The sequence below is a fragment of the Hevea brasiliensis genome, chromosome 8 (genome assembly GCF_030052815.1).
Source record: "Hevea brasiliensis isolate MT/VB/25A 57/8 chromosome 8, ASM3005281v1, whole genome shotgun sequence".
NCBI lineage: Eukaryota > Viridiplantae > Streptophyta > Magnoliopsida > Malpighiales > Euphorbiaceae > Hevea > Hevea brasiliensis.
Window position 1 is genome coordinate 3,271,466 of NC_079500.1, and position 25,222 is coordinate 3,296,687.

General features: G+C 31.3%; 3 protein-coding genes and 1 pseudogene across 4 annotated transcripts; 2 read left to right on the plus strand and 2 right to left on the minus strand.

Moving 5' to 3' along the window:
• The first annotated feature begins 1,761 nt into the window (after positions 1-1,761).
• Positions 1,762-4,529, plus strand: LOC110639031 (polygalacturonase QRT2-like). Its single transcript, XM_021789802.2, has 9 exons — positions 1,762-2,126; positions 2,253-2,384; positions 2,535-2,702; positions 2,819-2,839; positions 2,921-3,128; positions 3,235-3,316; positions 3,452-3,560; positions 4,034-4,150; positions 4,245-4,529. The coding sequence occupies exons 1-9, from the start codon at positions 1,863-1,865 to the stop codon at positions 4,461-4,463; spliced, it is 1,320 nt and encodes a 439-aa protein (XP_021645494.2). The 5' UTR covers positions 1,762-1,862; the 3' UTR covers positions 4,464-4,529.
• Positions 4,530-7,494: 2,965 nt separating this feature from the next.
• On the plus strand, positions 7,495-9,146 carry LOC110639001 (cytokinin riboside 5'-monophosphate phosphoribohydrolase LOG1-like). Of its 2 annotated transcripts, none has more exons than XM_058150930.1 (7): positions 7,495-7,868; positions 7,945-8,042; positions 8,152-8,182; positions 8,275-8,374; positions 8,464-8,534; positions 8,641-8,784; positions 9,020-9,146. In XM_058150930.1, exons 1-7 carry the CDS (start codon positions 7,734-7,736, stop codon positions 9,077-9,079), a joined length of 639 nt encoding a protein of 212 aa, XP_058006913.1. In that variant the 5' UTR covers positions 7,495-7,733; the 3' UTR covers positions 9,080-9,146. The 2 variants fall into 2 exon arrangements, with proteins under 2 accessions (XP_058006913.1, XP_058006914.1); XM_058150931.1 differs by having other exon boundaries at positions 7,495-7,857.
• A 3,036-nt stretch (positions 9,147-12,182) lies between these two features.
• LOC110639032 (actin-related protein 7-like) lies at positions 12,183-16,869 on the minus strand (annotated as a pseudogene).
• A 1,529-nt stretch (positions 16,870-18,398) lies between these two features.
• On the minus strand, positions 18,399-22,320 carry LOC110639037 (uncharacterized). The gene is made up of 3 exons (XM_021789807.2): positions 21,901-22,320; positions 20,782-21,143; positions 18,399-20,469 (listed from the first exon to the last, which is right to left on the minus strand). The coding sequence occupies exons 1-3, from the start codon at positions 22,127-22,129 to the stop codon at positions 18,562-18,564; spliced, it is 2,499 nt and encodes an 832-aa protein (XP_021645499.2). The 5' UTR covers positions 22,130-22,320; the 3' UTR covers positions 18,399-18,561.
• Between the last annotated feature and the right edge of the window lie 2,902 nt (positions 22,321-25,222).

Consider the following 25,222-nt stretch of genomic DNA (forward strand, 5'->3'; position numbering starts at 1 on the left):
TAGACTAATAATCTAACGATCGAGTGTTTGCTTTATAATATAAGAGTTCAAAAATTCAAAACTCGACAATGATAACTTCCATTTTATTGTAAATTATTAAAAAATAATATTATGCATACCAATGTCTAGACTTGGAAAATTAATACCCACTATGTGTCCATTTTCAGCCAAGAGTTGAGTTCATTAGGGTTTTGCATTTTGCAGCCTTTATGGAAATAAATTGCCTTGTGTTTAGGTTCAGTTTACTACCATATTATATACGAGCAAACTTAGACTAAAATAAATCTTTGGTTAGTGGGTTGGATAGATATACAGTGGAACCAGATTTTCAAATTTAAGAAATGATGATCATGATGATGAACTTGAGACTCTCTTGTAATGTTTTCTGAAACTCAGATTTAATGTTGTGCACAAATCTTCCATTTGCTCAAATGGTTTGCTCAAAATAAGGGCTATTTTAAAAAATGTAAAATAATTAAAAATTATCCTAACATTTATTTTAATCATATTTTTTAATATGATATCATGAATGATTATTTTTATTTATATTATTATTATTATTATTATGAAAGGTATGCATAGTATTTTAAAAATTTCCTCAATAAAAAAAAATTAAGATGGTCAATTTTAATAATTAATAAAAATTTAGTATAACTTTTGAGTTTCTATGTAGATAAAATTTAACGGGTTAATTCAGTTAATAAAGACAAAAAAAAAATCTTATTTTTTTATTAACTAAGGTTCAACTCTAATCGAAAAGATATTAGGTTGATATGGGAGAGTGTATCTTTAAAATCAGTCAAAGAAAACTCGATTTTAGTATGTGAAAGCTAACCTAAAAATACTTATAATTGTAAATAAAAATAAATAAATAAGTAAATAAATTTTCAAATTTAGTATTCTCTACAGTTGGGACTATAAATTCTACATCGGGAAAGTATAAAAATTAAATGATAAATATAAACAGTTAAATTACAACATTGACTTGACTAATCATTTTAATGTGTAAAGTAGTTTAACCACTTATATAAGTCGAAATTAAAATGAATTAATACATAACTTAACTAGACTTGGACTTAGACTAGAACTAATCCTGATCGTGTCATGTTAGTTCATTAAAGGGTAAAGCACTTCTGATGAGTATCGTCTCCAACCACAAGAATCAAATACTCGATCTTACTTAAAAAATAATAGTGTCAAATCACCTATATCAAATACCCATTAATGTTAGTTATGTTAGTTATGCATTGTAGGAAAAAAAAATGCTATATAATTGATAAAGAAAGTCAGCTTTATACGAAGAAACAAGAGAAGTCAGATTTGCCATGTATGGTATTATATCACCACATGCACGTGTACATGCTATACAAGCAAGCAGTGAATACTTAACTGAAATTTTTCATTTTTTTTCCTTTTCTTGGTCTAAAGAATAACTAACTTTCCATTTTCATTATTTTTCTTCAATGGAGAGAAATTTGCAAAACAAAAAAAGTCGGCTACCAGCCCAATAATCTTTTCGTCTCAATCTCTCACTTCTCTCAATCCATACCTCTATGACTCATTAAGAACATTCTTCAAGCACACCTTAGCCAAATTGCTTCTTCCAAAGTCCAATCTAATTCTCTCCTTTCTCTCTTTTAAAAATTAATCTTTTAAATCATTTGACTTTAATTAATTCTTGAATTTAAGACCTCACAGTTCCAAGGACAAACCCAATTAGAAAAGCAACTCTTTGTGCATATATATACGTTTGTTTGTTGTGTTGGCCTCATGACAAAAAATTCTTGACAACCCATAGCAACTTTACCATATCTTTCATTTTGTTTGTTTCCTCTCCTCTTAAAGGTACAGCAGAAGACAAAATGCTCCCACAAAACCCACCAAAGCATTTGCTCATTCTTTTCATTGTGTTAACATTCTTTACTTCTTGTTTTGGCACTTACCAAGAAAACCCATTTGCCAATTTTCTTGAACATGACAGAAAAATGAACTCCAAGCCTGTTTATTCTAGCTTTTCCAAGCTTGTTAGGCAGACCAAAACTTCTACCACTACAAGTTCATCAAAGATTGTATTGATCAATGTGGATGATTATGGAGCTCAAGCTAATGGAAAAGATGATAGTGAGGTATGAATTGATATGATGATAATTTAATGGCTAATCCCATTTCTTTTTCTCTAGATGATATTGAATTTGAAGATTTTAGCTCTTTGTGGGTGTAATATTGGATGCTTTCTGTTGGGAATTTGTTAGGCATTCAAGAAAGCATGGGACAGGGCTTGTTCTTCCAAACAAAGTGCTACTATTATTGTCCCTAAGAACAAGATTTATCGTCTTAAGCCTGTCACATTTTCAGGTCCTTGCCAATCTGATCTCAGATTCAAGGTGAGTTTAATTCATATACATATATATATACAGCATATGCCTGTATACAAATACTACAATACAGTACAAAAATAATGCTTATTTTGCTTCTATGCATGTGTATGTAAGTTTATTAATGAATATAAATATATGTTTTTCTTGAAATTTTAGATTTATGGAACAATAAAAGCTTCTGCTAAAATGAGGGACTATGAAGATGATAGAAATCATTGGATTGTATTTGATAATGTACAAAATCTTAGAGTTAAAGGTGGCGGCATCATCAATGGCAATGGCAGAACGTGGTGGAAAAACTCCTGCAAAATCAACAAAAACAATGTAATAATGAATTGATTGAATTAATCTTCAATTTCCTTACGTTTCACAATGATCAAAATCCATTAATTGAAACTAATTATGGGTTTTTTTCTTTCTCCTCTTCCATTTTTTTCCAGCCCTGTAAAGATGCACCAACTGTAAGTTCATTATCTTGCTTTTTTTTTTCAAGAAATAAGTTTTTTTTTTTTCCTTGGTTTCTAAACATTATTCTTTTTCAGGCTGTCACCTTCATTGAGTGCAAGAATTTGATAGTATCAAACCTGTGGTTCCAAAATGCACAACAGATGCATCTCACATTTCAGAAATGCACGAATGTGAGAGCTTTGAGTCTCTTGGTGACTGCACCAGGGAATAGCCCTAACACTGACGGGATCCATGTCACTGGCACCCAAAACATTAGAATAAGAAACTCTGTCATAAGAACAGGTAAATAAAACCCATAAAAGTCTTCAAAATTTCCACTCAGAAATCGAAATTTTCCCGAATCGAATCAATCTTCTAACATTTCTTTAAATGTATTGAATTGTTGAAGGTGATGATTGCATATCAATAGTAAGTGGGTCAAAAAATGTTGCAGCCACAGATATTATCTGTGGACCAGGACATGGAATAAGGTGATCTCCAATGTTCAACTCTAGCAAGCCAACTCTGTACCTAATCAATTTCTACTCTGCACATGGTTAGATGGAAATTTTCTCTATCTGATTTGACACTAAATTTCCTCCTTTTTTCTGTGTTGTTGTTTGCAGTATTGGTAGCTTGGGAGCTGGTAATTCAGAAGCTGAAGTTTCAAATGTGTTAGTTAATAGAGCAACACTTTCAGGAACCACTAATGGGGTCAGAATTAAGACTTGGCAGGTGAGACCCAATTTGGAAAATACCCTTGTCAGTGCACTATTAGACCTTCTTCTGGGTCCTTGGCAAAGAATATGGCCTTTTGGGTAGGCAGAATTTGATCTTTCTTAAAAAAAAATGATTCAACTTTTGATTTGAAAGATTCATGAATTGGATTAAGACATTAGGTTCCCTAAATTAAAGCCGCAAGGCCAGCAACTCTGACCATGCAGTGGTGGCCTATCCCATCACTAATCCTAATCCCTGTGTGTAACTCTTCTTTCCAGTAAAAAATTATGTGGATTTCTGAGTTCATTATATTTATGAGAAATTTTTGTCTAGACTCAATTTATCATAAATTCAAGATATAAACATATGTGCTATGTCTTGAATTCATAGTGAGTGAATTTACGCGAGAAAAATCTTATACTTTTTATCTTAGATTTATAATAAGCTAATATAGACAAAAATAAAATATTTGATTTCTTGATTTGCAGGGAGGGTCTGGATATGCCAAGAACATAGCATTCCAAAATATTGTAATGAAAAATGTTTCCAATCCTATAATTATAGATCAAAATTATTGTGATCAGGATGATCCATGCCCTGAACAGGTAATTAATTAACACCTAATTTTTTTTAGAAGAATTAAATTGCAAACCCATATCAAGAATTTAATTTTTTTTTTCTTGTTCTAATTAATTACAGAAATCAGCAGTGCAAGTAAGCAATGTGATATACAGGAACATACAAGGAACAAGTGCTTCAGAAATGGCTATGAAATTTGATTGCAGCAAGACCTTCCCTTGCCAAGGAATTTTGTTGCAGGATATTATTCTAGGAAGTGTTGAAGATGAAGTTGCTAAAGCTTCTTGTGTTAATGTTAATTTGGCTGATAGAGGGAAGGTTTCTCCTCAGTGCTCTTGAAAGAGTTCTTGTATGGATTTGATTAGATGCCATTTTATTTATAAATTTTAATTATTTTTATTTTTAGTCATATTTTTATTGTTTTATATATGCCTTAAAAATAGCATAGAATAAATCTTTGTAAATAATAAAATCATAAATGTTTTTTCCTCTAAATTTGGACAAATTATAAACGACATATTTTACTTATATAAAAATAATTATAATATTAAATTAAGAATATGAAATTCACTGTTTTATAAATGAAAGTACACATGTACCGAGTGGGTATAATAATTTACCTAAATTTGTGAAATGAAATAATTGTTCTAATTTGGAATTAAAAGTTTTAATTAATTAAATAAAATTATTAAATTAATTAATAATTTAATAATCAAATAATTGTATTTTATAATATAAAAAAAAAAAAAAGAAAACGCAATGAACTTGCCAACTCAATTTGGGCCTATTGGGCCTTCACAAGACGCTTCAAATCACATAAATGAAAGAGAAAATAAGAACAACAAATAAAAAAAAGTTTTCCTTTTGTATGTAAGGCCCATTTGAGTTGAGATTAGAAGATTGAAAAAGTATTTCTTAAAAATACATTATTTTAGATATTATTAAAAAATTATTTAAAAAGTTTAATTATTTTAAATTTTTTAATACTTAAAATATGTTAAATTTAATATAAAATTATTTTTTAATAATATTTAAATCCAAATATAGATTACTGATTAGTTGTAGTAAAATATACAAATTAAGTAGAGAATTGTATATTGTTTAATTGATGGAATCCAAGGTGATGATGATTGCTTAACTGATTTATTCCTTTCAATTTTATGACTAATTAATAAATTAGAAGGTATTAATTAAGTAAAACTAATTTTTAACTTTAACTACTAAGTAATTAATTTAATGTGAACTAGCTAAACCCAAGGTTCTAGAAAGCCGCCTTAGTTTGAGTAAAATTAATTCTGACTTATTTGATATTTTTGTTGAAACTATTATTGAGAAAATTATTTTTTAAATATATTAATTAAAAAATAATTAAAAATTAAATTTGATAAGTTTTAATTATAAGAATATTAAAATAATAAAATTACTTTTTCTAAAATTACTTTTTTCAATAATATCTAAAATCATATGTTTCATTTAATCTGATTTATTAGCTTTAATTTACTTATAAACAATTATAGTTGAACAATATAAATAAAATCAAATAATTAATTAAATATTTTCAAGAACAAACTCACATAACACCCATCATTAATTTATTTTAATTTTATGAGCAAATAGCCTATGGATGATAAGAAGTGTGAGTTGCATGCTTTAAGAAAATATATATAAAAGTAGAGGAGAGTGGTTGGGAAATTATATTTAAAATAAATTCAAGAATATTAACTATATAAAGAAAATCAAAATAAGATCTTTTAGGCAGCAATTTAAATTTTCAATATAGGCATTATTGGGATCCAATAGAATATGTATTGGGTCATAGATGGTTTAATATAGGGAAAATTATTATTTAATTTAAGTATTTTAATAAAGTTAATTATTTAATCTTTTATTTTAAAATGAGTAAATTATTTAGTTTCTCTTGTTATTTTAATTAATTCTTTTTTTTTAATTTATTTGAATAATATAATTATTTAATTTTTTATAACTTTAAATTCATCAATTATTCGGTTCTTATTTGTAATTATTCTCTTTTTTCTAATTAAATGAAAAAATTAATGAGAAGGATTAAATAGTTCACAATAAAAATAAAAAATTAAATAATATATTTTTTAAAATATAAATTAAATAATTAATTTTATTAAAATATAGGAATTAAAGGACAAATATAGAGGCTTTTTGGATCATGTTTAATATGGATTAATTAATAGGAATCATCTAACCATAGAATTTTAGCAAATTGATTAGATTTATGGTATTGATTGGCCCAATGACACAATCCAACATCAATCATGGGCTAAATTAACCACTAACTACAGTAATTTGTGATTAATAATTTAGATTAAAATCATATATATGAATCTAAGAGGTCCATGTATCACATAATTTGAATTAATTATCACAAAAAATAATAAATCTCATTTTTTTATGGAATTATCTTGAAGGTTTCCCTATGATAAAGAACACATTAGACCAAAAGAATCACTTGAATATATGTGAGGTTTTCATTGGTAAAACATTTTATTTGCATTTCTAATAAATTATATTTTAATTTTTTTGGTTCATACAAGTTATATTTTAATAAGATATACTATTATTAAAGTATTCAATATATTTTCATATTTTTTGTAATTTCTATTTGAATAATTTTGATATGCAAAACAATAAAATTCCTCCTAGTGCCATGCATATTCACGGCCCTACTAATTGATGGTATCGAAGTAGTTTTTAGAATTATAAAGTCTCTAATTTGATTATTTAAATCAATTGAAAAATAAATATACGAAAACAAAACTTTAAGGGTTTTAACCAAATTCAATATATAGACAATAAAAATAATAAATAAAAGATTATATATATATATATATATATATATATATATATATATATATATATATATATATATATATATATATATATATATTGTCTCTATTCAATAAGTCTCTCAATGAAATGAAGAAAACAAGAAAGATGACTATGATTTGATCCAACCTATTAGATGATTTTTCCCGATCTGTCTGGCCTGTTTAAATGTATGACTATTATTTGAAATCCAAAGCAAGATTTCTATGATCTTGTGAATTGAAGAGAGGGCTGAAATATTTGCCTAAGAAACTAGACATCTTATAATGTCAGCTTGGACTATGGGGACAATGGAGATGGAGTGACCAGTCACTGTGAGCCAAATGAAATTACCTTCCTATAATATGCGAGGCAACCTTCATACTCATTTTCCATTTTGCCCAAAAAAGAAAAAAGTATTGTTTTGTTCAGAGAGAGAGAGAGAGAGAGAGAGGAGGACAACAAAAATACAGAAGGATAAAAGCAAATTAAGCATTAAGTCAGAAAGTAATACTTATTGGAAAGAGAGAGAAAGAGATGATTTGCAAGAGATATGGAGCAAGATAAAAGGCCAGATGGAGATGGCCACTTGTTGGGCTCTTCTCTAACACCAACTCCATTGCTTAGGCAGCCAAAAAAGGCAAGTCTCTGCAGATTCAAAAGCCAAGGGTGTCTCCTGCTTCCCATCTCACTTTCACTATACTAGCGCATTTCAACCTCTTCTGCACTCCCTCTCTGTATTTTTTTATCTATAACAATCTTCTCTGAAGAATGGAAGGAGAAAAAGGAACATCTGCAACAAGTGAAAAGAGAAGAAGTTTTAAGAGGATATGTGTCTTCTGTGGGAGTAGAGCTGGATACAAGTCTTCATTTGGTGATGCTGCTCTTGAACTTGGTAAAGAACTGGTAATACACGTATGTATTCAAATCATATATATAATCTTTATTTCCTCTTTTTAAATGTTTATGTCCATGTTATCAGGTTGAAAGAAAGATTGATTTGGTCTATGGTGGAGGAAGTGTAGGTCTTATGGGTTTGATCTCACAAACTGTATTTAATGGAGGTTGCCATGTTCTTGGGTATATCAATATAAATATGCACTCTTTATTCCTTTATACCATGCTTTTCTTTTGGTTGCTATTAGAAACCTTTACATATAATTTGTTCATGCTTTGCTTGAATATATAGAGTGATGCCTAAGGCTCTCAGTCCTCATGAGGTACTATTCCATCCCAAAGTATTAATATTGTTTATGCTTTTATATCATTAAACATAAAAATGGAAGATTGAAAACAGCTATCCACTTGCCAGATATCTGGAGAAACCATAGGAGAAATGAGAACTGTTGCAGACATGCACCAAAGAAAGGCAGAAATGGCAAGACATGCAGATGCTTTCATTGCACTTCCTGGTATCTATAGATTTTCCTTCAAAAACAAGTGCATAAAATATACCTAAATAATAAAATCTTGAATCAAATTTGTGTAATTTTCTTATTAGGTGGCTATGGAACACTGGAAGAACTGTTAGAGATAATTGCCTGGTCTCAGCTAGGAATTCATGACAAACCAGTAAGAAGGATCCTAATTTCAGCTTTTACTTGTCATCATCAGTTCTTTCAGAAGATAAAGTTTGATGGGCTATCTTTTTATTTCTTGTTTTTGAATTCTGCAACAGGTGGGGTTGTTAAATGTAGATGGATATTATAACAGCTTGCTTGCCTTGTTTGATAAGGGAGTTGAAGAAGGTTTCATAAAAGATACTGCAAGGCATATTGTGGTTATAGCAGAAACAGCAGCAGAACTCATCAAGAAGATGGAGGTAAACATTATACTATACAATAAGAATAATATACAAATTCTCTATGTTCAAAGTTCATGATTGACTAGACACACAAATAGGCATCTATATATATATATATATATATATATATATATATATATGTATATATATAAATTAGTGTTAGTTGATGAATTATTGGAGGGGATGACAGAACAAATTGCAGAAAGAAGCAGGTGATGATGATTTAAAATGGGTTTAATTGTTATATTTGCAGGAGTACACATCAGTCCATGATAAGGTTGTGCCCAGACAAAGTTGGGAAGTGGACCAGTAATCAGAGTCTACCACAAGTGGGTAACTCCTAGGATCTTCGATCTTAAGAAGCCATCTATATATATATATATATATATATATATATATATATATATAATGTTTATGAAAGATAGGTTGGTGCAATTCCATTTTAATCAGAAGAAAAAGACAGCAAAAGATAAGCCAATCTCTTTCTCTGTGTAGTGGGGAAGTCTAAAGATCTTATATATTTTTCAAGTTCCTTTCAACCCAATTGAATTGCAAGAGATTCTCTCTCATTTTGGCTTCGATCATGTCAAAAAAGCATACAATTGTGACATTAGACAAGTGGGGAGTGGTGGAGGGAAGGAGAGGAAGAGATGATGGTTGCTCTTTATGGGTATTATTACTTTAATAATAATAATAATAATAATTTAATCTAACTTAATTCAGTAACTATAAACATATCACTCAGTAACTATAAACATATCACTCAATAAAACTATATTAGAGTCTTCATTCACAAATTTTCTTACTCAAAATGATAATAATAATAATAATAGTAATTAGAGAAGTGAAGAGGCAAACAGGCTTTTGTCCACTAGCTTTTATTTGTTTAGTGTGGGGGGCAATTTGTTCCTCTGTATTCTGGCTTGATTGTTGACCTAGTCCCTGTGGATTGGGTCCCATATCACAAATTGACAATTTTGTTTCTTAGTGCCCGTTTCAACTCTTATTATGTTATTAATATTTGGTAAATTAATTTTTTTTAAATTTTTGTATTATATTATAATTTATATTTAAATTTATATATTTTTAAAAAATATATTCAAGCATCTTTAAAGTTTGATTTCATTTACATTTTAGCCCCTTCATCTATTTTTTATTAATTTTTAATCATTAAGACTTCAATAAAAAGTGATTAAGAATAAAAGTGTTAATAAATAATAAAATTTAAGAATAAAAGTATTCATAGTGATAAAATTGAATAACATTGAATAATATTTTTACTCTTTATTAATAGTGAAAATTAAACAAATAAATGAAAATATAAAAGAGTATGATAAATCTAAGACTCAGTAATGCTTTAGTATATTATTTTAAAATATAAAACCTAAATATTAATTATAACACAATAATAAAAAATTATTTATCCTTAATATTTAATAACACAAACTACAACTTAGTACTATAGTTAATTAAGCCGAAGTCTTATTGCTAAGAAACTAAAAATTGAATCCACTGTATCACAGGTGAAGCTAAATGATATTGGTGGGGTTAACAACAAGCACAGCCAAGTGGGGTTATATCCAAGACTTAATTTCCAAATTACATTATTTAAAAATTGATGAATTATAATTAAATGATCTATAATAATGATTTCATTCTCAAATTAGATGTGCGTTTTTTAAATAATACGAGTGAGTGAATTAATTTATTAATTGGATCGATTTGTTAATTACCAAGTTATATGAATGTGTTTAAAACTAGACAATTCTGTGAGAAGCAATAGGCCTTCTTATGCCATGCAAGGACATCAAGAGAACAAGTAACAATTAGTGGGAAGCCATAGCAAAGAAATCTTGTCTAATATCATCACCAAGACCTTATTTGGCTGGTGCCAGTAGACTAAAAAAGTATAATTTCCTAAGAAGTACAGAAAATCACCTTATTCGATTTGTATTATCAAATCAACTTCCTAACAAGTTGAGTATTCTACTTCCCTTGCACGAGAAAAGTAACTTACCTAGATAAGACTTGATAAATTACACTTCTCTTAATATAATTTACTAATTCATCCTTCAATTTGTTACTTTTTAAATTATTTTATGAATATTATCTTTTACAATTTAGAAGTAAACTATTTCCTGAGAAGTTAATATGAATAATAAACACATTTATATCATACTTCCCAAGCACATGGTTCAATTTTCAATTAATAACACTCCTAATCCATCTCACACAAATAAAAAAAAAAATAATAATAACAATAACAAAATAGCGAGTCAAATTTACCCATAAAAGTATGAATTTCATAAAAAAAAAAAAACTTTGCTCGTGTCCACCATTCCCTTGAAGCCAAGAGGAAGGCACAAGAATCTGAACTTCTTACCTCCTCCATTCAATATCTTACAAGGGAACAAGGGGCCACCAAAGCTCAGTTGCAAATCTTTTTCCTTCTGAGGATCCCACTCAAGAAAAGCTTGTCCCGTCCCTTGTAACTGGAAGAATACTATTGAGAAAAAACTACCTTTTACAGCAACCATAATTATTGCCTTCTTTAAGACCTTTAAAAATAAGTCTTTCAAACAATCAATACATGCTTTTACCCTCAAGGAAAATGGTAGTTGTCAATGCTAAATGACAATAAAAGGCTGATGTGGAGTGAATATTGAGTCCAACAATAATGTGATTTAAAAAAGTTTATGTAAATACATTCCCCTTTGGTATAGCCCTTGTCATGGCTAAATGCGCATAATATCAACTCCCCTAAAGGCTTGCAGATTTGATGGAGTGGACAACCTAGCAATAAGATAAGGGTCTGCCTAAATCAAAGCCATAAGAGTAACCAAGATGAAAACTAGTTGTCCTCAAGAGCAAGGGCAATGCAGTTTATTAAGAAGTAGCAGATGTTTCAGTCTAATCAAATTATTGACTATTTCAGTTTGTAATCATTATTATCATTGCACGCGCATACAGACATAAGCATAAATTTATAGATCTTCACTATATGACTAACTAGATGTGTTGTGCCCCATTAATACAATATCTCAAAGACAAAGAATGTAGATGATCCTGGAGGTCATTTCAGAAATGCCTAGAAATTGAAACAGTTTCAAATGTTAAGACTCAAGATAGAAACATTGTCCACATAAAGATAATCATAATTACCTAATGAATAACAGATTGACAATTTTATATAGAAATGAACAAAGACAAAAGAGCATATCCTAAAAGGTTAGAGCTAAATGGTTACCTAAAAGGCTACACTAACATACATCACAACAATTTGGCAAATCTCCATTTTCCCTGAGTTGACAATTTAGTCAATCTGTGGTTATGTTCCATGATAACCACCTATTTATAATACAAGTGAAAACAGACAAAAATTAATAAATAAATAATAACTCACTTATGAAAAAGAGTCAAAAGCATTTCTGATGAACAACATATGGTCCAGCTTCATCGTAGTCCCCCTTGGCAACATGCTGATTTTGTGGGAACACAACTTTTGCAAGAATGGCACCCCCCACCCATGCTGAATATTGTGTTAACTCAGCTGGCATGTATTCTGGGGGCTATAACAAACAAAATTAACAATAATAATAAGACTTAAAGTGCACCATGCAAAACACCATAGCAAGAAAAAATGAAGGACAAAATCATTTCCATAACTTCCAAGAGTGGACACCATCAATTATTACTTAATTTCACTAGATCTTACAAAACATTTGTGCATTAGCTCATATGCAAAATCTAGTTAAAATGATGTGTATTTTTATGGCAGCCCATCAAGGAAAATGTGTCATAACCATTAACCATATATACAGAAAAAATAGTACCATTGATGATTTATGATAAAATTCCATCAAATGGAACCACCAATCCTCATCCCCCCTTCTCTCCCTATATTATTGATTCAATCTTCACAAAAACAATCTACAATGGAAAATGGAAAGAACCAATAAATATTGAGCTGCAGATAGACCACATAAAATATAAAGCACTCCTAAACATTTGATGATTGTTTAGGCACCAGAAACCTGGACAGCATTGGAGTGAAACCATCGTACAGGCCAAAACCAAGGCCATCACCCATCAGAATACATGATACCCCAAAATACAAAGAAAAAAAAAATAAAAAGACCTTAATAATAACATTCAAGTAATGAAGCAAATTACCTTTACAAGTGAAGGACGAATAACAGATGAGCAAAGGCTAGCTTCTTTCTGGAACCTATCTTCAAAACCTACAATAGGCAGCAATATAACAAATTAACAATCTATTAGTTGCTCCATAGCAACAGATTCCTCCTATTTAAGTAGGTATTAGAACAAAACAAAAACACCAATCCTTAGCCAGCTAGATTGATGGTACACACATGGACCAACATCACAGTTGCATCTCAATTCACTAAATTTAAATAATACAAACCCACCAGGCATAGAAGTTATGCCACCACAAAGTATGGTATTTTCCAATAGCTGCCGATGGTTCTCTGAAGAAACTGTAGAAATGCTATGAACAAGCTGCTCAACAATTCCATGTGCCTTTAAACCCAATATTGATGGTTGGAATAAAGCCTCACCAATAATGTATCTTTCTCTTCCAACTTTTATCACCTGTCACCAAATTTAAAGCCATATTTAGAATCCTAACTTCCACAGTAAGACTAAATCATAAATGTACCAAGATCAAATGAACATTCATACTAGCTTTCCAAAGCACAAAGTCAGGGCTAAAAGATTAATGCTTTGGCACACACACACAAATAAGAAAAGGCATTTTCCTTGGGTATCAGACACATAACACATTTGCTTTCACCCATAGCATTAAAGTATGCCAAGTAATTTGGGCAATGACTTATCGCTAATGGCATAAAATATATATACTCACACTCTAGCACCAAAACAGCAATATTTTTTGCTTGGAATGGATCTGCAATTACGATCAGGAAACCCACAAAATGGCCTGCGTTCTAGCCAAGAATACCACCTCGAACCAGACATGGTCAAGACCCTAACTAATACTCATTTTCGATCCATGAACTAGAACTGGAAAGAAAACCATAAATTAACCCAGCCAATTGGGGAAATATGAAATTTATGACAAAAAATATAGAAATAGAAGCTTGAACAGAATATCATAGGAATAGACCAATAGAACCAAGGACAAGCTGCTTAACTAGTCATACATTATTATTTAAATGTATTTAGCAGTTAACATAAAGACAACTTTTCCACATAAATTCATTCTTGCTTATTTACTTTTATATTTGTTTGCATAGCGTTTACATCACACACAATTCAAGCCCAGGTTCATTTTGGTTGAACTTTTGATACTTTCCACTCTTCCAGTTTAGGTTCAATCTCTAAGTCAATTTTCCAAACATCGCAGAAAAACACAGACCTATCCATCAGGTAGGGTATGTTCCTCGTAGTTGCTTGACCGTTGGGTCTTCTCATAAGCAACCTCATCTTCAGCACAACATGAGTACTTTTCTTTTATTATCTCAACATCAGAGAGATTTAGATTCACCAAAGGATTAGATTTACCCAGTTATTGGGCTAGTAACTTAGTCAAATCAATACCACCAATTTCAAATCTTCTTGAGGCAATATGCTGAATAGCACCTTCAATTACTGGTGCAATATCTGGCAACAAATGAAAAAAGATCACATGTCAGAAGGGAGGAATGGAGGGAACTCATTAACTCAAGTTGGCAATGCATCTAATCGAGGACCACCCTCTTTTGCAAATTGGTGGATTTCATATGCAATTGCCTTAAAGGCTAGAAAGCGGCAACTCCCCATGTTCTTCAAACAGCAACAAATCTCCAGATTTTTTTATAGAAAGATTATAGCAGATCAGATACAAATTGCAAATAATTAAAAATTTCAAAGACATTAAATTAACAATGGGAGATCATTTAGCACCTCAATATATTTGAAGCATATACAAAAAAACACCAAAGTAAGCATATTACTGCATGATCATTAAATTTGAGACATTAAAACAATTTAAATGGTCATCCAATTGTGCTGAAAGGAGTACTCAAGGCAAGGCAAGAAAGGTTCAACTTTGAATGAAGTAAAGAATTCCATGCAATAACCATTAGTAAAGTGCAGCTATTCTATGCCATGGAATAACCATTCTACTCCTATTTTATTCCATTCTGAAAACCAAAAGAAGAGATAACTATATATAAGCTTGAGCATAATAAGTACATAAATATACATATGCAATTAATACATTCAAGCTATCTGGAACAATAATAAGCCCTCATTGCTTACAGTTACCACCTACCACACAGCTATTCATTTCAGTCTTGCATCCAATTCAGTTGACAACCAAAAAACTTACTATGTAGAACTCTTTTAATATCAAAAATGAAAAGCGCAAAAATAGTATTAGATCCTGTACAAAACACCATAGAAAGTAACCTAAATGAGAACCTTCAGGTTATATCTTTGATTCTCATTATCAATGATGGATAAAAGACTTCCATTCTTACATAGTCAGGCTTGTATGTAATGATCTCATATCAAAACTTTTAATTTTATAAAGGACTACTAGAAACTGTTATATAGTCAGGCTTGTATGTGATCTTATATGAAAACTGTTAATTTTATAATGGACTACTAAATAATTATCTCATTAGCTTAAAGAGATAGTTTATATACCTATCTTCCATGACCAATATCAATTGTACATCCAGATATACGTCCAGCAGCATAAAGGGACAAAACAACTTGCTATGACGCATAATACCCCAAGACATTAAATGTTTCAAACATCAATTGCACCAATTGTTCCGTGACAGACTGTAAAAGTGTAAACTTTAGTAAACAAAGAAACAGGAGGGAAAAGGAGGGAAGTTTTCAACCCCCCACTTCATTTGTTTAGCAATCTAAAATAGTTGAATCCAAGTCAGAAACTCACCCGATACAAATTTAAATTACTTCCCAAATATATAATGAAGTTGAACACTAAACCAGATTTTAGTATTAAAGTATTATAGATTTCACTTCTTTTAATATAGGTAAATATTATAATTTTAAAGTAACAGAACAGTTTGCATCATTTGTCAAAGCTCTGCAAGAATGAAGTGTTGGCTAACCTTGGGGATACAAAGAGGATCAGTAAACAAAATTTGTCCTTCATTTCCCTTTGCCCATTCAAGGCTAGTGTACAGAACGTAGTGTAACAAATCTTCCATAGCATCCCAATCTCTTATAAAACCCCCAATAACTGGATCAACATTGGCATCCTCAAATAATGACCTATCAGCTGATGAACCATCTTCAAGCATGCATTTCATTTGGGTTGGAATAATCTATTCACACCTCAAAGAAAAAGAAGTTGAAATGGCTAAACCCTCAAGGCCATACTTGCAATAAATAGCAAAAATGGAAAAGTAAAGATAAGAACTAATAATTATCATGCCATATTTGTATTAAATGTGGACAAACACAATGTTAAACATAAGTATCATTTAATAATTGACGATGAATATAATTTTCAGCTTGCCTTTTGTTTTGTTTTAAGGAACCAAACAAAGATTAGACCAAAACCAATAGTCAACATTCAATCAGCCAAGTTAGAAGCAAATTTCATTTGCTGACCTGGACTTCGCTTTTTTTCCCCTCCACATTTTCTTTTCCTTAACCCCAACTACTGAAAACTTTAATGCAAGCATTTCATTGGGAAAAAGTAAGTAGTGGAATTCAAAATTTCCCGCATATCTTGGTCACTTTTTCTGCAACCAAATAGCATTTATGAAGAAAGGAGGAGAAGATGAAGAAGAACACTAACCAGTGCTAACTGCTAAGCCAAAAGGCCATAACAAAGAAAAAAAATCAAAATTATCATGTAATTATGAACTCAGCCACCATGAAAAAATCGGATGAAAACTATAGCAAGTGTTAAAAACCAACATCAAAAACCCAAAATAATAATAATAATAAGATTCCAAAATTCTTGTAGGTTGTCATATTCTCGACAACCATGCAGCTATAGTTCGAACTTTTTACCATGGGTGGAGCCTGATCTGGAGTTGCCGTACCAGCTCTAAGAAGCTTTGATCCAGCGTCTATCACTGCGACCTCCATTTCTGATTCTGAAACTTCAAAAACCCTAGCATTCAACCTAAACAAAAATCACGTGCATTCAAAAATGTAGGTATCTATATGCAGTAAGTAAACCTGTTGATTCAGTATTCTGGGGTTTTAGAAGTATTCCTCAAGCTCTGAAGGCAAAAACTTGAAGAAACTATTGTGAAGTGAAAGTTTCATAGGCTTATAAAAATTTCTATACAATCTCTCTCTCTCTGAGCTTATTTTCAGTTAGCGGGTCGCAGTGTGATTCAAAACTCCTCTGGCATTTTCAAAGTTAGTATTTCACTGGTGCTTTTTAATTTTAGTTTATTTTTATATTAAAATTTTTTATTAAAATTAAATATTTTTAAATAATATTAAAAATATTTATTTTAAATCGACTTATTTAAAAACACTCATTAAAAAATCATAAGTTTTTTTTTTACTGTGAGAAAGATTAAGTAAAATTCATTGTTGTAAAATAATTATAAAATTAGAAACAACAAAAAAAGCTACCAAAGTTGAATATATAATTTTAATACTTTAAATTATTTTTAAATTAAGTCTAACTCTTTCTTTTAATTTAATTTTAATATGTTAATATTTTTTAACACTCATAAACTTTTTACGTTATGATTTCATAATATGTGATATAATTTATCTATTATTTAGAGAGATTGTTCTTGAAAAGCAATAACTTTTTTTATTATAAAATGGTATTTTTTTAACTATCATTTTATCACAATATTTCAAACTATTTATGTTGGTGTGATTTAAAGATTTTGTATTCTCATTTTATCTTTACATTATTTATAAAATGTTAATTATATTCTATTCCAATTAAATTAAGTAAAAAATGTTTATAAAACATATTAAGTGATTATTTAAAAAAATAAAATATTTTAAATTATTATTATTATTATAACATTAACATGATAACATTATTTATAAAATAATATTTTACTTAAATAAATATCGTTAAATAATTTATATATTTAAAATAATAAAAAATATTTTAATAATCTTTATATTTATTTTATCATACTAAGCAACTCAATTTGAACAGGTTAGTTTAATTGTATTACTCACTATTTCACTAGTTAATATCTATCTTTTGAAGTCGCATTGCACTATTTTTACTAATTTTATTTTCAAAACAACCTTTGAGTCATTAAAAATGAAAAAAAAAAATCTTAATAAAGTATAATATTCATTAGGGCTCTTTATGTAATAATTGCATATAACAAGTTCTAATAATTTCTCATTTTCATGGGCATTTAATATAATTAGACTACGTTTGGTGGCTATATATAGAGATTTAAGAAGAAGAATAAATCGATACAATGGGAAACAAAAAGGAAAAAAAAAATACATGTTTTATGACTATATTATTTTTGTTTATAAAACAATCATAACAAAAGTGTAAAAAAATAAAACACTTTTTTATGCAAAATAAACGAAAAAATAATTAGTAAAGATCAAGAAAGAATACATGAGAAATGAGCATTTGGAGCATTTAAAACCTCACTCAAAGCTAGCAATCGTTAAATGTCAATAGTTCCTTCCTGTAAATTTTTTCCATATGAAGCCATTGAACAAGAGATCAACAAAGAATAAATGTAAAGGAGGTGAACAAACAAATTCTACTCATCTAAACCAGATTATGTACAGCTAAATATCTACAGAATAATAGCTGCTGCCCATTTTTCATATCAAATATGTTGTATCTTCTGCATGCAAAGGTAAGAGAGTGAGATTGTAATAGTCCTTATCTATGGATAAATGGTTATCAGTTGCAGAACCCATCACTCCCCAATCATCCACCGAAATTAAGTATTGATCGTCAATTTGAGAATCATCCTCACCACTTTCCTCCGCTGATTTAACTTCAGTATTCAAATCTGGCATGCCAGCCAAAAGGGCCTCAAGGGGAGACTTGAGGTTCACGTTTTCCTGAGAAGTGAACTTCACTTCTAGAATTGGAGTTTCAAAATCCACTTTAGAAGCAGTCCGTGAAAATTCAACAACATCCTGCAGAATGCCTAGGCTAGACCCTTCATCTATAACTTCTATACAAGTGGTCAATTCATTTGAAACAGCAACTTCATTGGTATTATCAGAGCCATTGTCAGTTTGATTTCCAGAAAATTGTTCCAAACTATCAGTTTTCTCCAGAGTTGAAATGTCACTTGTTCCATTGCCAACTTTCCCATATTGCATATCATCAATTCTCTGATAAGGACCAGTCCTTGCCATGTCATTGGCAGCTGGTACCATGCAGTCAATACAAATGCCCTGGGTATCACCTCCCTCCCCCTCACTATCCTGTGAGTGTTCATCAACTACTGTGTCTGTTTTCAAACAGTACATATTGTTAGGATACGCTATCGCATTCTCAGAGCTTTCTACAGAAGAAATATTGGATAGAGATGAAGATGAACTCCTTGGGAGGTCTGTCCCATTATGTTCACTGAAATCAGTGGGAGGTTCTGTTATTATTTCACAATAACCTTTTGGTGAAGCTGTTTTGCTGTGGCTATTTTCACCTTCATTTGGAAACTCAGGAGCTTTAACTGCTATAGTTTTTGAATAACTTGGGGACTGGATTGAAGTCGAAGATACGAGCCCAGCAAGTGCAGATGCTAAAGCATCATCAATTGACATAACATGCTTTTGTTTCTCCTTTGGAGACTCCATCACTGGTTGCACTGCATCACCTTCTTCCTCATCATCACAATTTGAAAAATCTGGAGCAGTAACTATAAGACTAGGATGTGATTTCGAAGTATTCACTGAAACAGATGTGGCATCAGAGAGAACAGATGACACAGCTGGAAGTGAATCCTTCTTATTGGCATCACAAGCTGCATAACTAAGATCCACACAACCACTATTATAGAGGGAATTGGTCTCTGATTCACTGCATGAAAATTCAGGGGCAGATGTTCTTGCGCAAGAAAGCGATCCAGAACTCTGGGTTTTCTTCGTGAGTCCTTCAAGTTGCTGCTCTACTCTTTGGAGCCTCTCATCAATGCTTCTTATGGGCTTCAGCATACAATCCTCAAACCTCAAAAGTAGATCTTCTATGCTGTTAACTCGAGAAAGAAGCTGGTTCAAAACACCTTCAATATGATTATTTGATAGTTCGTGCTCGCTCTCTGTATCTGAAAATTGTTCAGGAATCTCCAGCTGGACTGGTTTGGCAATAGGCAAAACTGCTTCTTGCACTTGCACACCCTGGTGATAAATTGAATCAGATTTCCCTTCCTGCTGAATTTCATTTCCAGTATCAATTGGAATGGTTTGTTTTGCCTCAATTTTGTCTGACTTCTGCCCATTCATTCTATCAGAACCATATTTATCTTCTGCTCGGCCAACACCCTTTGTTTTAGATAACTGCAAGAGGGTAGGCATAAGCATGGCCATAAGTGAAGTTCCAGCAGAGTTTTCTACTGGACCCGCTTTATTATCCAAATTAGCTGCATCAACAGGATCAGCAAACACATAGACTTCATCAATACAAACACAGGCTTTATTCTGAAGTGAAAGTAGCCTCAGCGTAATGGATGTGCAAGGGCTTGTATCAGTAATATCTGCTGTCGCCTCATACAAATCCTGAAAGTTTTATTCAATCAGCAACATATTATAAAAATGAAGAGCTTTAGCATTTTAATGCTTTAGTCTGACTGGTTTTCAAAATACCCACTTTCCTTTAAAATTTCCTTTATCTGTATCATGTTTCTAAAAAGTGGGGAAAAACAATGGTTTAGACTTCAAACCAACATGACTTGCAAACATCTAATGATCTAAGTATGAAATTAAGACATACAAAGCCACCAATACAAGAACCCAAGGAATTAAAACATCAAGAAAAGATGACATAACAAAGTTTGTTTTGATAAATCTGCAAGAAAGCAAATTCAATACCTGCAGCTGAGAGCTTCTCCCTTGGTTTGTATCATAATTTAACAATAGAGAAATGTTCCTGTTGACTAGCTGAGTATCAAGAACTTTCACTTCAACCCAGTCATCATCATTGGTGGTTAAGTTACTACCATTTCTGAGTCTTTCTTCAGCTAGTTCTTTGGTAGAGCCCTTCTGATGTGCCAAAACAACTTCTTCAATACCAGTTGTACGCAGCACTTCTTCATCTCTAACTGCAATGCCACAGCGAACAGTACACAAATACTCGCTGCTACTCTGCAACTCATGGGCATAATATATTTCATAAACTCGAGAAGTACTTCGAACATAAACCTGCCGCAACTCATGTTTTTGAGCAAAAGTAACTGCATTGGGAGAAATTGTTGATCATTTGCAGTGAAATACAAAAAGAAGAGCAGATTTTTCCCTTCAGTTCAAAAAAAAAAAAAATTAAAAGACAACCATCTCACATTACAGGAAGGGCATCCAGATGAAGGATGCAACAACATTTTATGATAAAAGTGTATCAATTTCTATATGGTTTTTGCTCCCTCTCCGGTCCTAAACGTCTATAACATGTAAGCTAGATATCGCTGCGGGAGGAAAAGAATTCAATTCATCTCTTGTTTGACAAATGTAAATCACAAATAGCTGACAGATTAATTCACTCTATTTGCCACCTTTATTAACCACACCATTCAATTAATAAAAATGCAACCATTTAACAATTCATTGTCGAATGTTATAATGGGAAAAAAGAGGAAATTATTTCACCGAAAATTGCACCATCCTATACATAGCCCAACTTAATCATTTCAGAATTCAATATTGCATTAGTTTTCAAAAAACGCAATTCATCTTTCAAACATCTCTGTACTCAAAAAATCAATCAATTAGTTAAGTAGAATTCCTTCATCTTTTTCTCAGTAATAAGAAAGTTCAATTCCTCGAATATTGGAAATTTGAAAGAACAAAAATTTCCCCTTCGTTTTCTCAGTAACCAAACATAATTCACAAATGATAACCTAGATTCTGTTTCTCGTGTGCTTATTGATAGACCTAAATAATAAAAAAAAACCTAGATCCGCAGAAAACCAAATTAACGAAATCATGTAAACTTACTTGTGATCTCGCAGGAATTGGAATCAGGTGAGGGAGGACAAAGTATGAGAGAGGACTTGCAGGTCGAACTCACAGGGAAGGATTGATCGAGATTATCATCCTCCTCGTCGATAAGAGAAAGAGAGGACTCGAAGGTGACGGAGTTTTCGAGAGAGCCACTGGCGACGGTCCAGTTCGTTGCCAAGCTCCATGAAGCATCATATTGGGCAGCGGTCTCCAATGATTCCATTTTGTTTGAGGATTTTGGTTTCTGTTTAGTTCGCGTGGTTTTTACAGTAGAGAGCTCAATGGCTTCTGGCCACTGAAGAAGAAGAGACTTTGGGCAAAAGTGTAATTCTGCGGCAGTATTGGGGAGAATTTGGAAATACACACACGACTGCAGTTGTCTAGTTAACCGGTTGCCTTGCCTCTTGCCCGTTTCTGCTAATGGTAGACAAACCAACCATTATCAAAATTTGAAGCTTTTTCTTTAAACAAAAATAATAATCCATATTATAAAAAATTAAATAATTTAATTATATAAATATTATGGTAATGGCCGACTCTCCATAGTTAAGAAAATGTCCAGCGCTCTTCATTGCCCTCTTCCTCTATGCTGCATCCTTAGAATTCCCTTTCAACTGAATTATTTTCCTGCCCCAGTGCATTCATCTTTATTCAAGCGTAGCTTGCACGGCTAGTGTTCTTCCTTTTTGTAGCGAGATATGTTAATGATTGGCTTTGATATTGAGGCAGCATGTCTATCCTTGCTATGGCTACCTCCCGCTTGTAGGGGTGGCCATGGTCCAGTTTCGAATAAGAACTTAATTAAAATTAGTTCAGTTAAAATTAAATTAAAATTAGTCAAAATCAAAATTATTTTTGAATCAAATTGAAATCGTCCTTTTATAATTTGGTTCAGGTTTATATTTTTTAGAAACCATGAATCGGTAGTTTCAAATCGGATTGAACCAACGATTCTGAATTGGACCAAACCGGTGATTTAAATACAAAAGAATTCAATAAATACCTCACTCCACTATATATATATATATATATATATATATATCGTCCTTTTACGATTTGGTTCAGGTTTATATTTTTTAGAAATAATGAAAAGTTAGTTTCGAATCGGATTGAATCAACGATTCTGAACTAGACCAAACCGGCGATTTAAATACAAAAGAATTCAATAAATACCTCACTCCACTCCTAATTCTTATATATATATATATATATAATTCTCTACACTCTCTTTAATTCTCAATACTCTTTCATTTTTTCTCAAATTTTTTAAATAATTATTTTCTGCACACCTTTTAATTCTTAGTACTCTCACAATTTCCCTACTTTATTATTTTATATGCTCACTGAAATCTTTAATATTATCTCAATTACTATATTATTATTTTATATATTTAATAAAATTTTCAATACCCTCTATTTTAATTTTTTTCTTTTATACTTTTGAAATTATCAACTCTGCCTAAGTAGTTTATGCTTAGCTGGTCCCAAGCCCGGATAAAGGAGAAGGGTTACGGTAGGTGACAATCAGCGTAAAAATTTTATCACACCTTATGATATGGATTCAAATGATATAAACGTTGGGGCGTCCTCTACTTACAACGTGCTATATCGAAACCCGAGTGTAATGAGAAATATGCAAGAGTATAAGATATTCACCGAAAGCGACGAGCCATGCTGACGCTCCGGTGTGATGTTAAATGAGCAAAGGTTCCCACATCATGGATGGGTGTGGGTAAAGAAGTTAGTCCATAGTACAGATAGTGGAACATAATACAAGATAGACATAGAAAATAATAGAAGATATCATAAAAGGAGACCAATTAGGAAGGAATAGGATAGAAGGAGGATCAGGGTCGGTACTTGGAATGTTGGATCACTTACAAGAAAATTAATGGAGCTTGTGGATACCTTGGAAATGAGAAGGGTGAATATTGCTTGCATTCAGGAGACTAAATTGGTAGGAGAGAAAAGCAAGGAAGTGGGTAATTCAGGGTACAAACTGTGGTTTGCCAGAAAGGAGAGATATAATAACGGAGTAGACATAATCATAGACAGAACATTGAAAGACGTTGTAATAGCTGTGAAAATAGTAGGAGATAGAATTATACTAGTAAAGCTAGTATTAGAAGGAGAAACAATAAATGTAGTTAGTGCTTATGCCCCACAAATAGGACTAGATAGTGAGAGTAAACAAAGGTTTTGAGAAGATATGGATGATTTAATGCAAAGCATACCAAATGAAGATAATGTTTTTATTTGTGGAGATTTGAATAGACATGTAGGAAGTGATAGGCAATGTTATGAGAATGTTCATGGAGGTTTTGGTTTTGGCAGTCGAAATGAGGAGAGAAAAGCTTCCTGGATTTTGTTATGGTATATGACCTAATACTAACAAACACCTACTTTATAAAAAGAGAGTCACATTTAATGACTTTCAAAAGTGGGCAACATAGAAGCCAAATCGACTTCCTCTTAACTAGGAAGATAAATAGAGCTCTATGTAAGGATTACAAGGTCATTTCAGGAGAGACTTTAATAAGTCAATATCAGTTAGTGGTGTTGAATGTCAAGTTTATGAACAATTCAAGTAAGGTTAGAAGAAATAATGTAACTCAAATAAAATGGTGGGGGTTCAAAGGAGTAAAGCAAGTGAAGTTCAAAAATGAGCTTCTCGAGTCCAAAGCATGAAAGCTGGATATGGAGGCCAATGATATGTGAATACAGATAGCATCAAAGATTAGAGAAGTAGCTAGAAAAGTACTTGGAGAGTCTAAAGGACATAGACCACCCTCAAAAGAGAGATAGTGGTGGATGAGGAAGTACAAAAGGTAGTGAAGAGAAAACGGGAATGGTATAAGAAATTAATTGAATGTGATAATAATGCGGCATATGAATAGTACAAGATAACAAAGAAAGAGGCAAAAAATATAGTTAGTCAAGCAAGAGCACAGGCCTTTGAAAAGTTATATGAGAAACTTGTAACTAAAAGAAGGGGATAAATATATTTATAGATTAGTAAGGAGGAGAGAAATGAAATGTCAATATCTCAATCAAGTTAGGTGCATTAAGGATAAAGAAGAAAAAGTGTTAGTGAAAGATGAGGATATTAAAGAAAGATAGATAAATTATTTTAATGATCTCTTTAATAATAGTCAAAATGGTAATAGCGTGAATATAGACTATAGAACAACAGAAAAGAATGTGAATTATACTAGAATGATTAGATCTTTAAAAGTAAATGAAGCACTTAAGAGAATGAAAGTGGGTAAAGCCTGTGAACCTGATGGAATACCAATTGAAGTGTGGAAGTATTTGG

Bases quoted from the DNA above. Each gene is read 5' to 3' on its own strand.
- LOC110639031 (XM_021789802.2), top strand. From the start codon at position 1,863: ATGCTCCCACAAAACCCACCAAAGCATTTGCTCATTCTTTTCATTGTG. The intron at 2,385-2,534 runs GTGAGTTTAATT...TTGAAATTTTAG, and splicing joins AATCTGATCTCAGATTCAAG to ATTTATGGAACAATAAAAGC. The intron at 2,703-2,818 runs GTAATAATGAAT...ATTTTTTTCCAG, and splicing joins GCAAAATCAACAAAAACAAT to CCCTGTAAAGATGCACCAAC.
- LOC110639001 (XM_058150930.1), top strand. From the start codon at position 7,734: ATGGAAGGAGAAAAAGGAACATCTGCAACAAGTGAAAAGAGAAGAAGT. The intron at 7,869-7,944 runs GTAATACACGTA...CCATGTTATCAG, and splicing joins TTGAACTTGGTAAAGAACTG to GTTGAAAGAAAGATTGATTT. The intron at 8,785-9,019 runs GTAAACATTATA...TTATATTTGCAG, and splicing joins AACTCATCAAGAAGATGGAG to GAGTACACATCAGTCCATGA.
- LOC110639037 (XM_021789807.2), bottom strand. From the start codon at position 22,129: ATGGAATCATTGGAGACCGCTGCCCAATATGATGCTTCATGGAGCTTG. The intron at 21,144-21,900 runs GTAAGTTTACAT...CTCCCAATGCAG, and splicing joins CAATTCCTGCGAGATCACAA to TTACTTTTGCTCAAAAACAT. The intron at 20,470-20,781 runs GTATTGAATTTG...TAAAACTTTCAG, and splicing joins GGAGAAGCTCTCAGCTGCAG to GATTTGTATGAGGCGACAGC.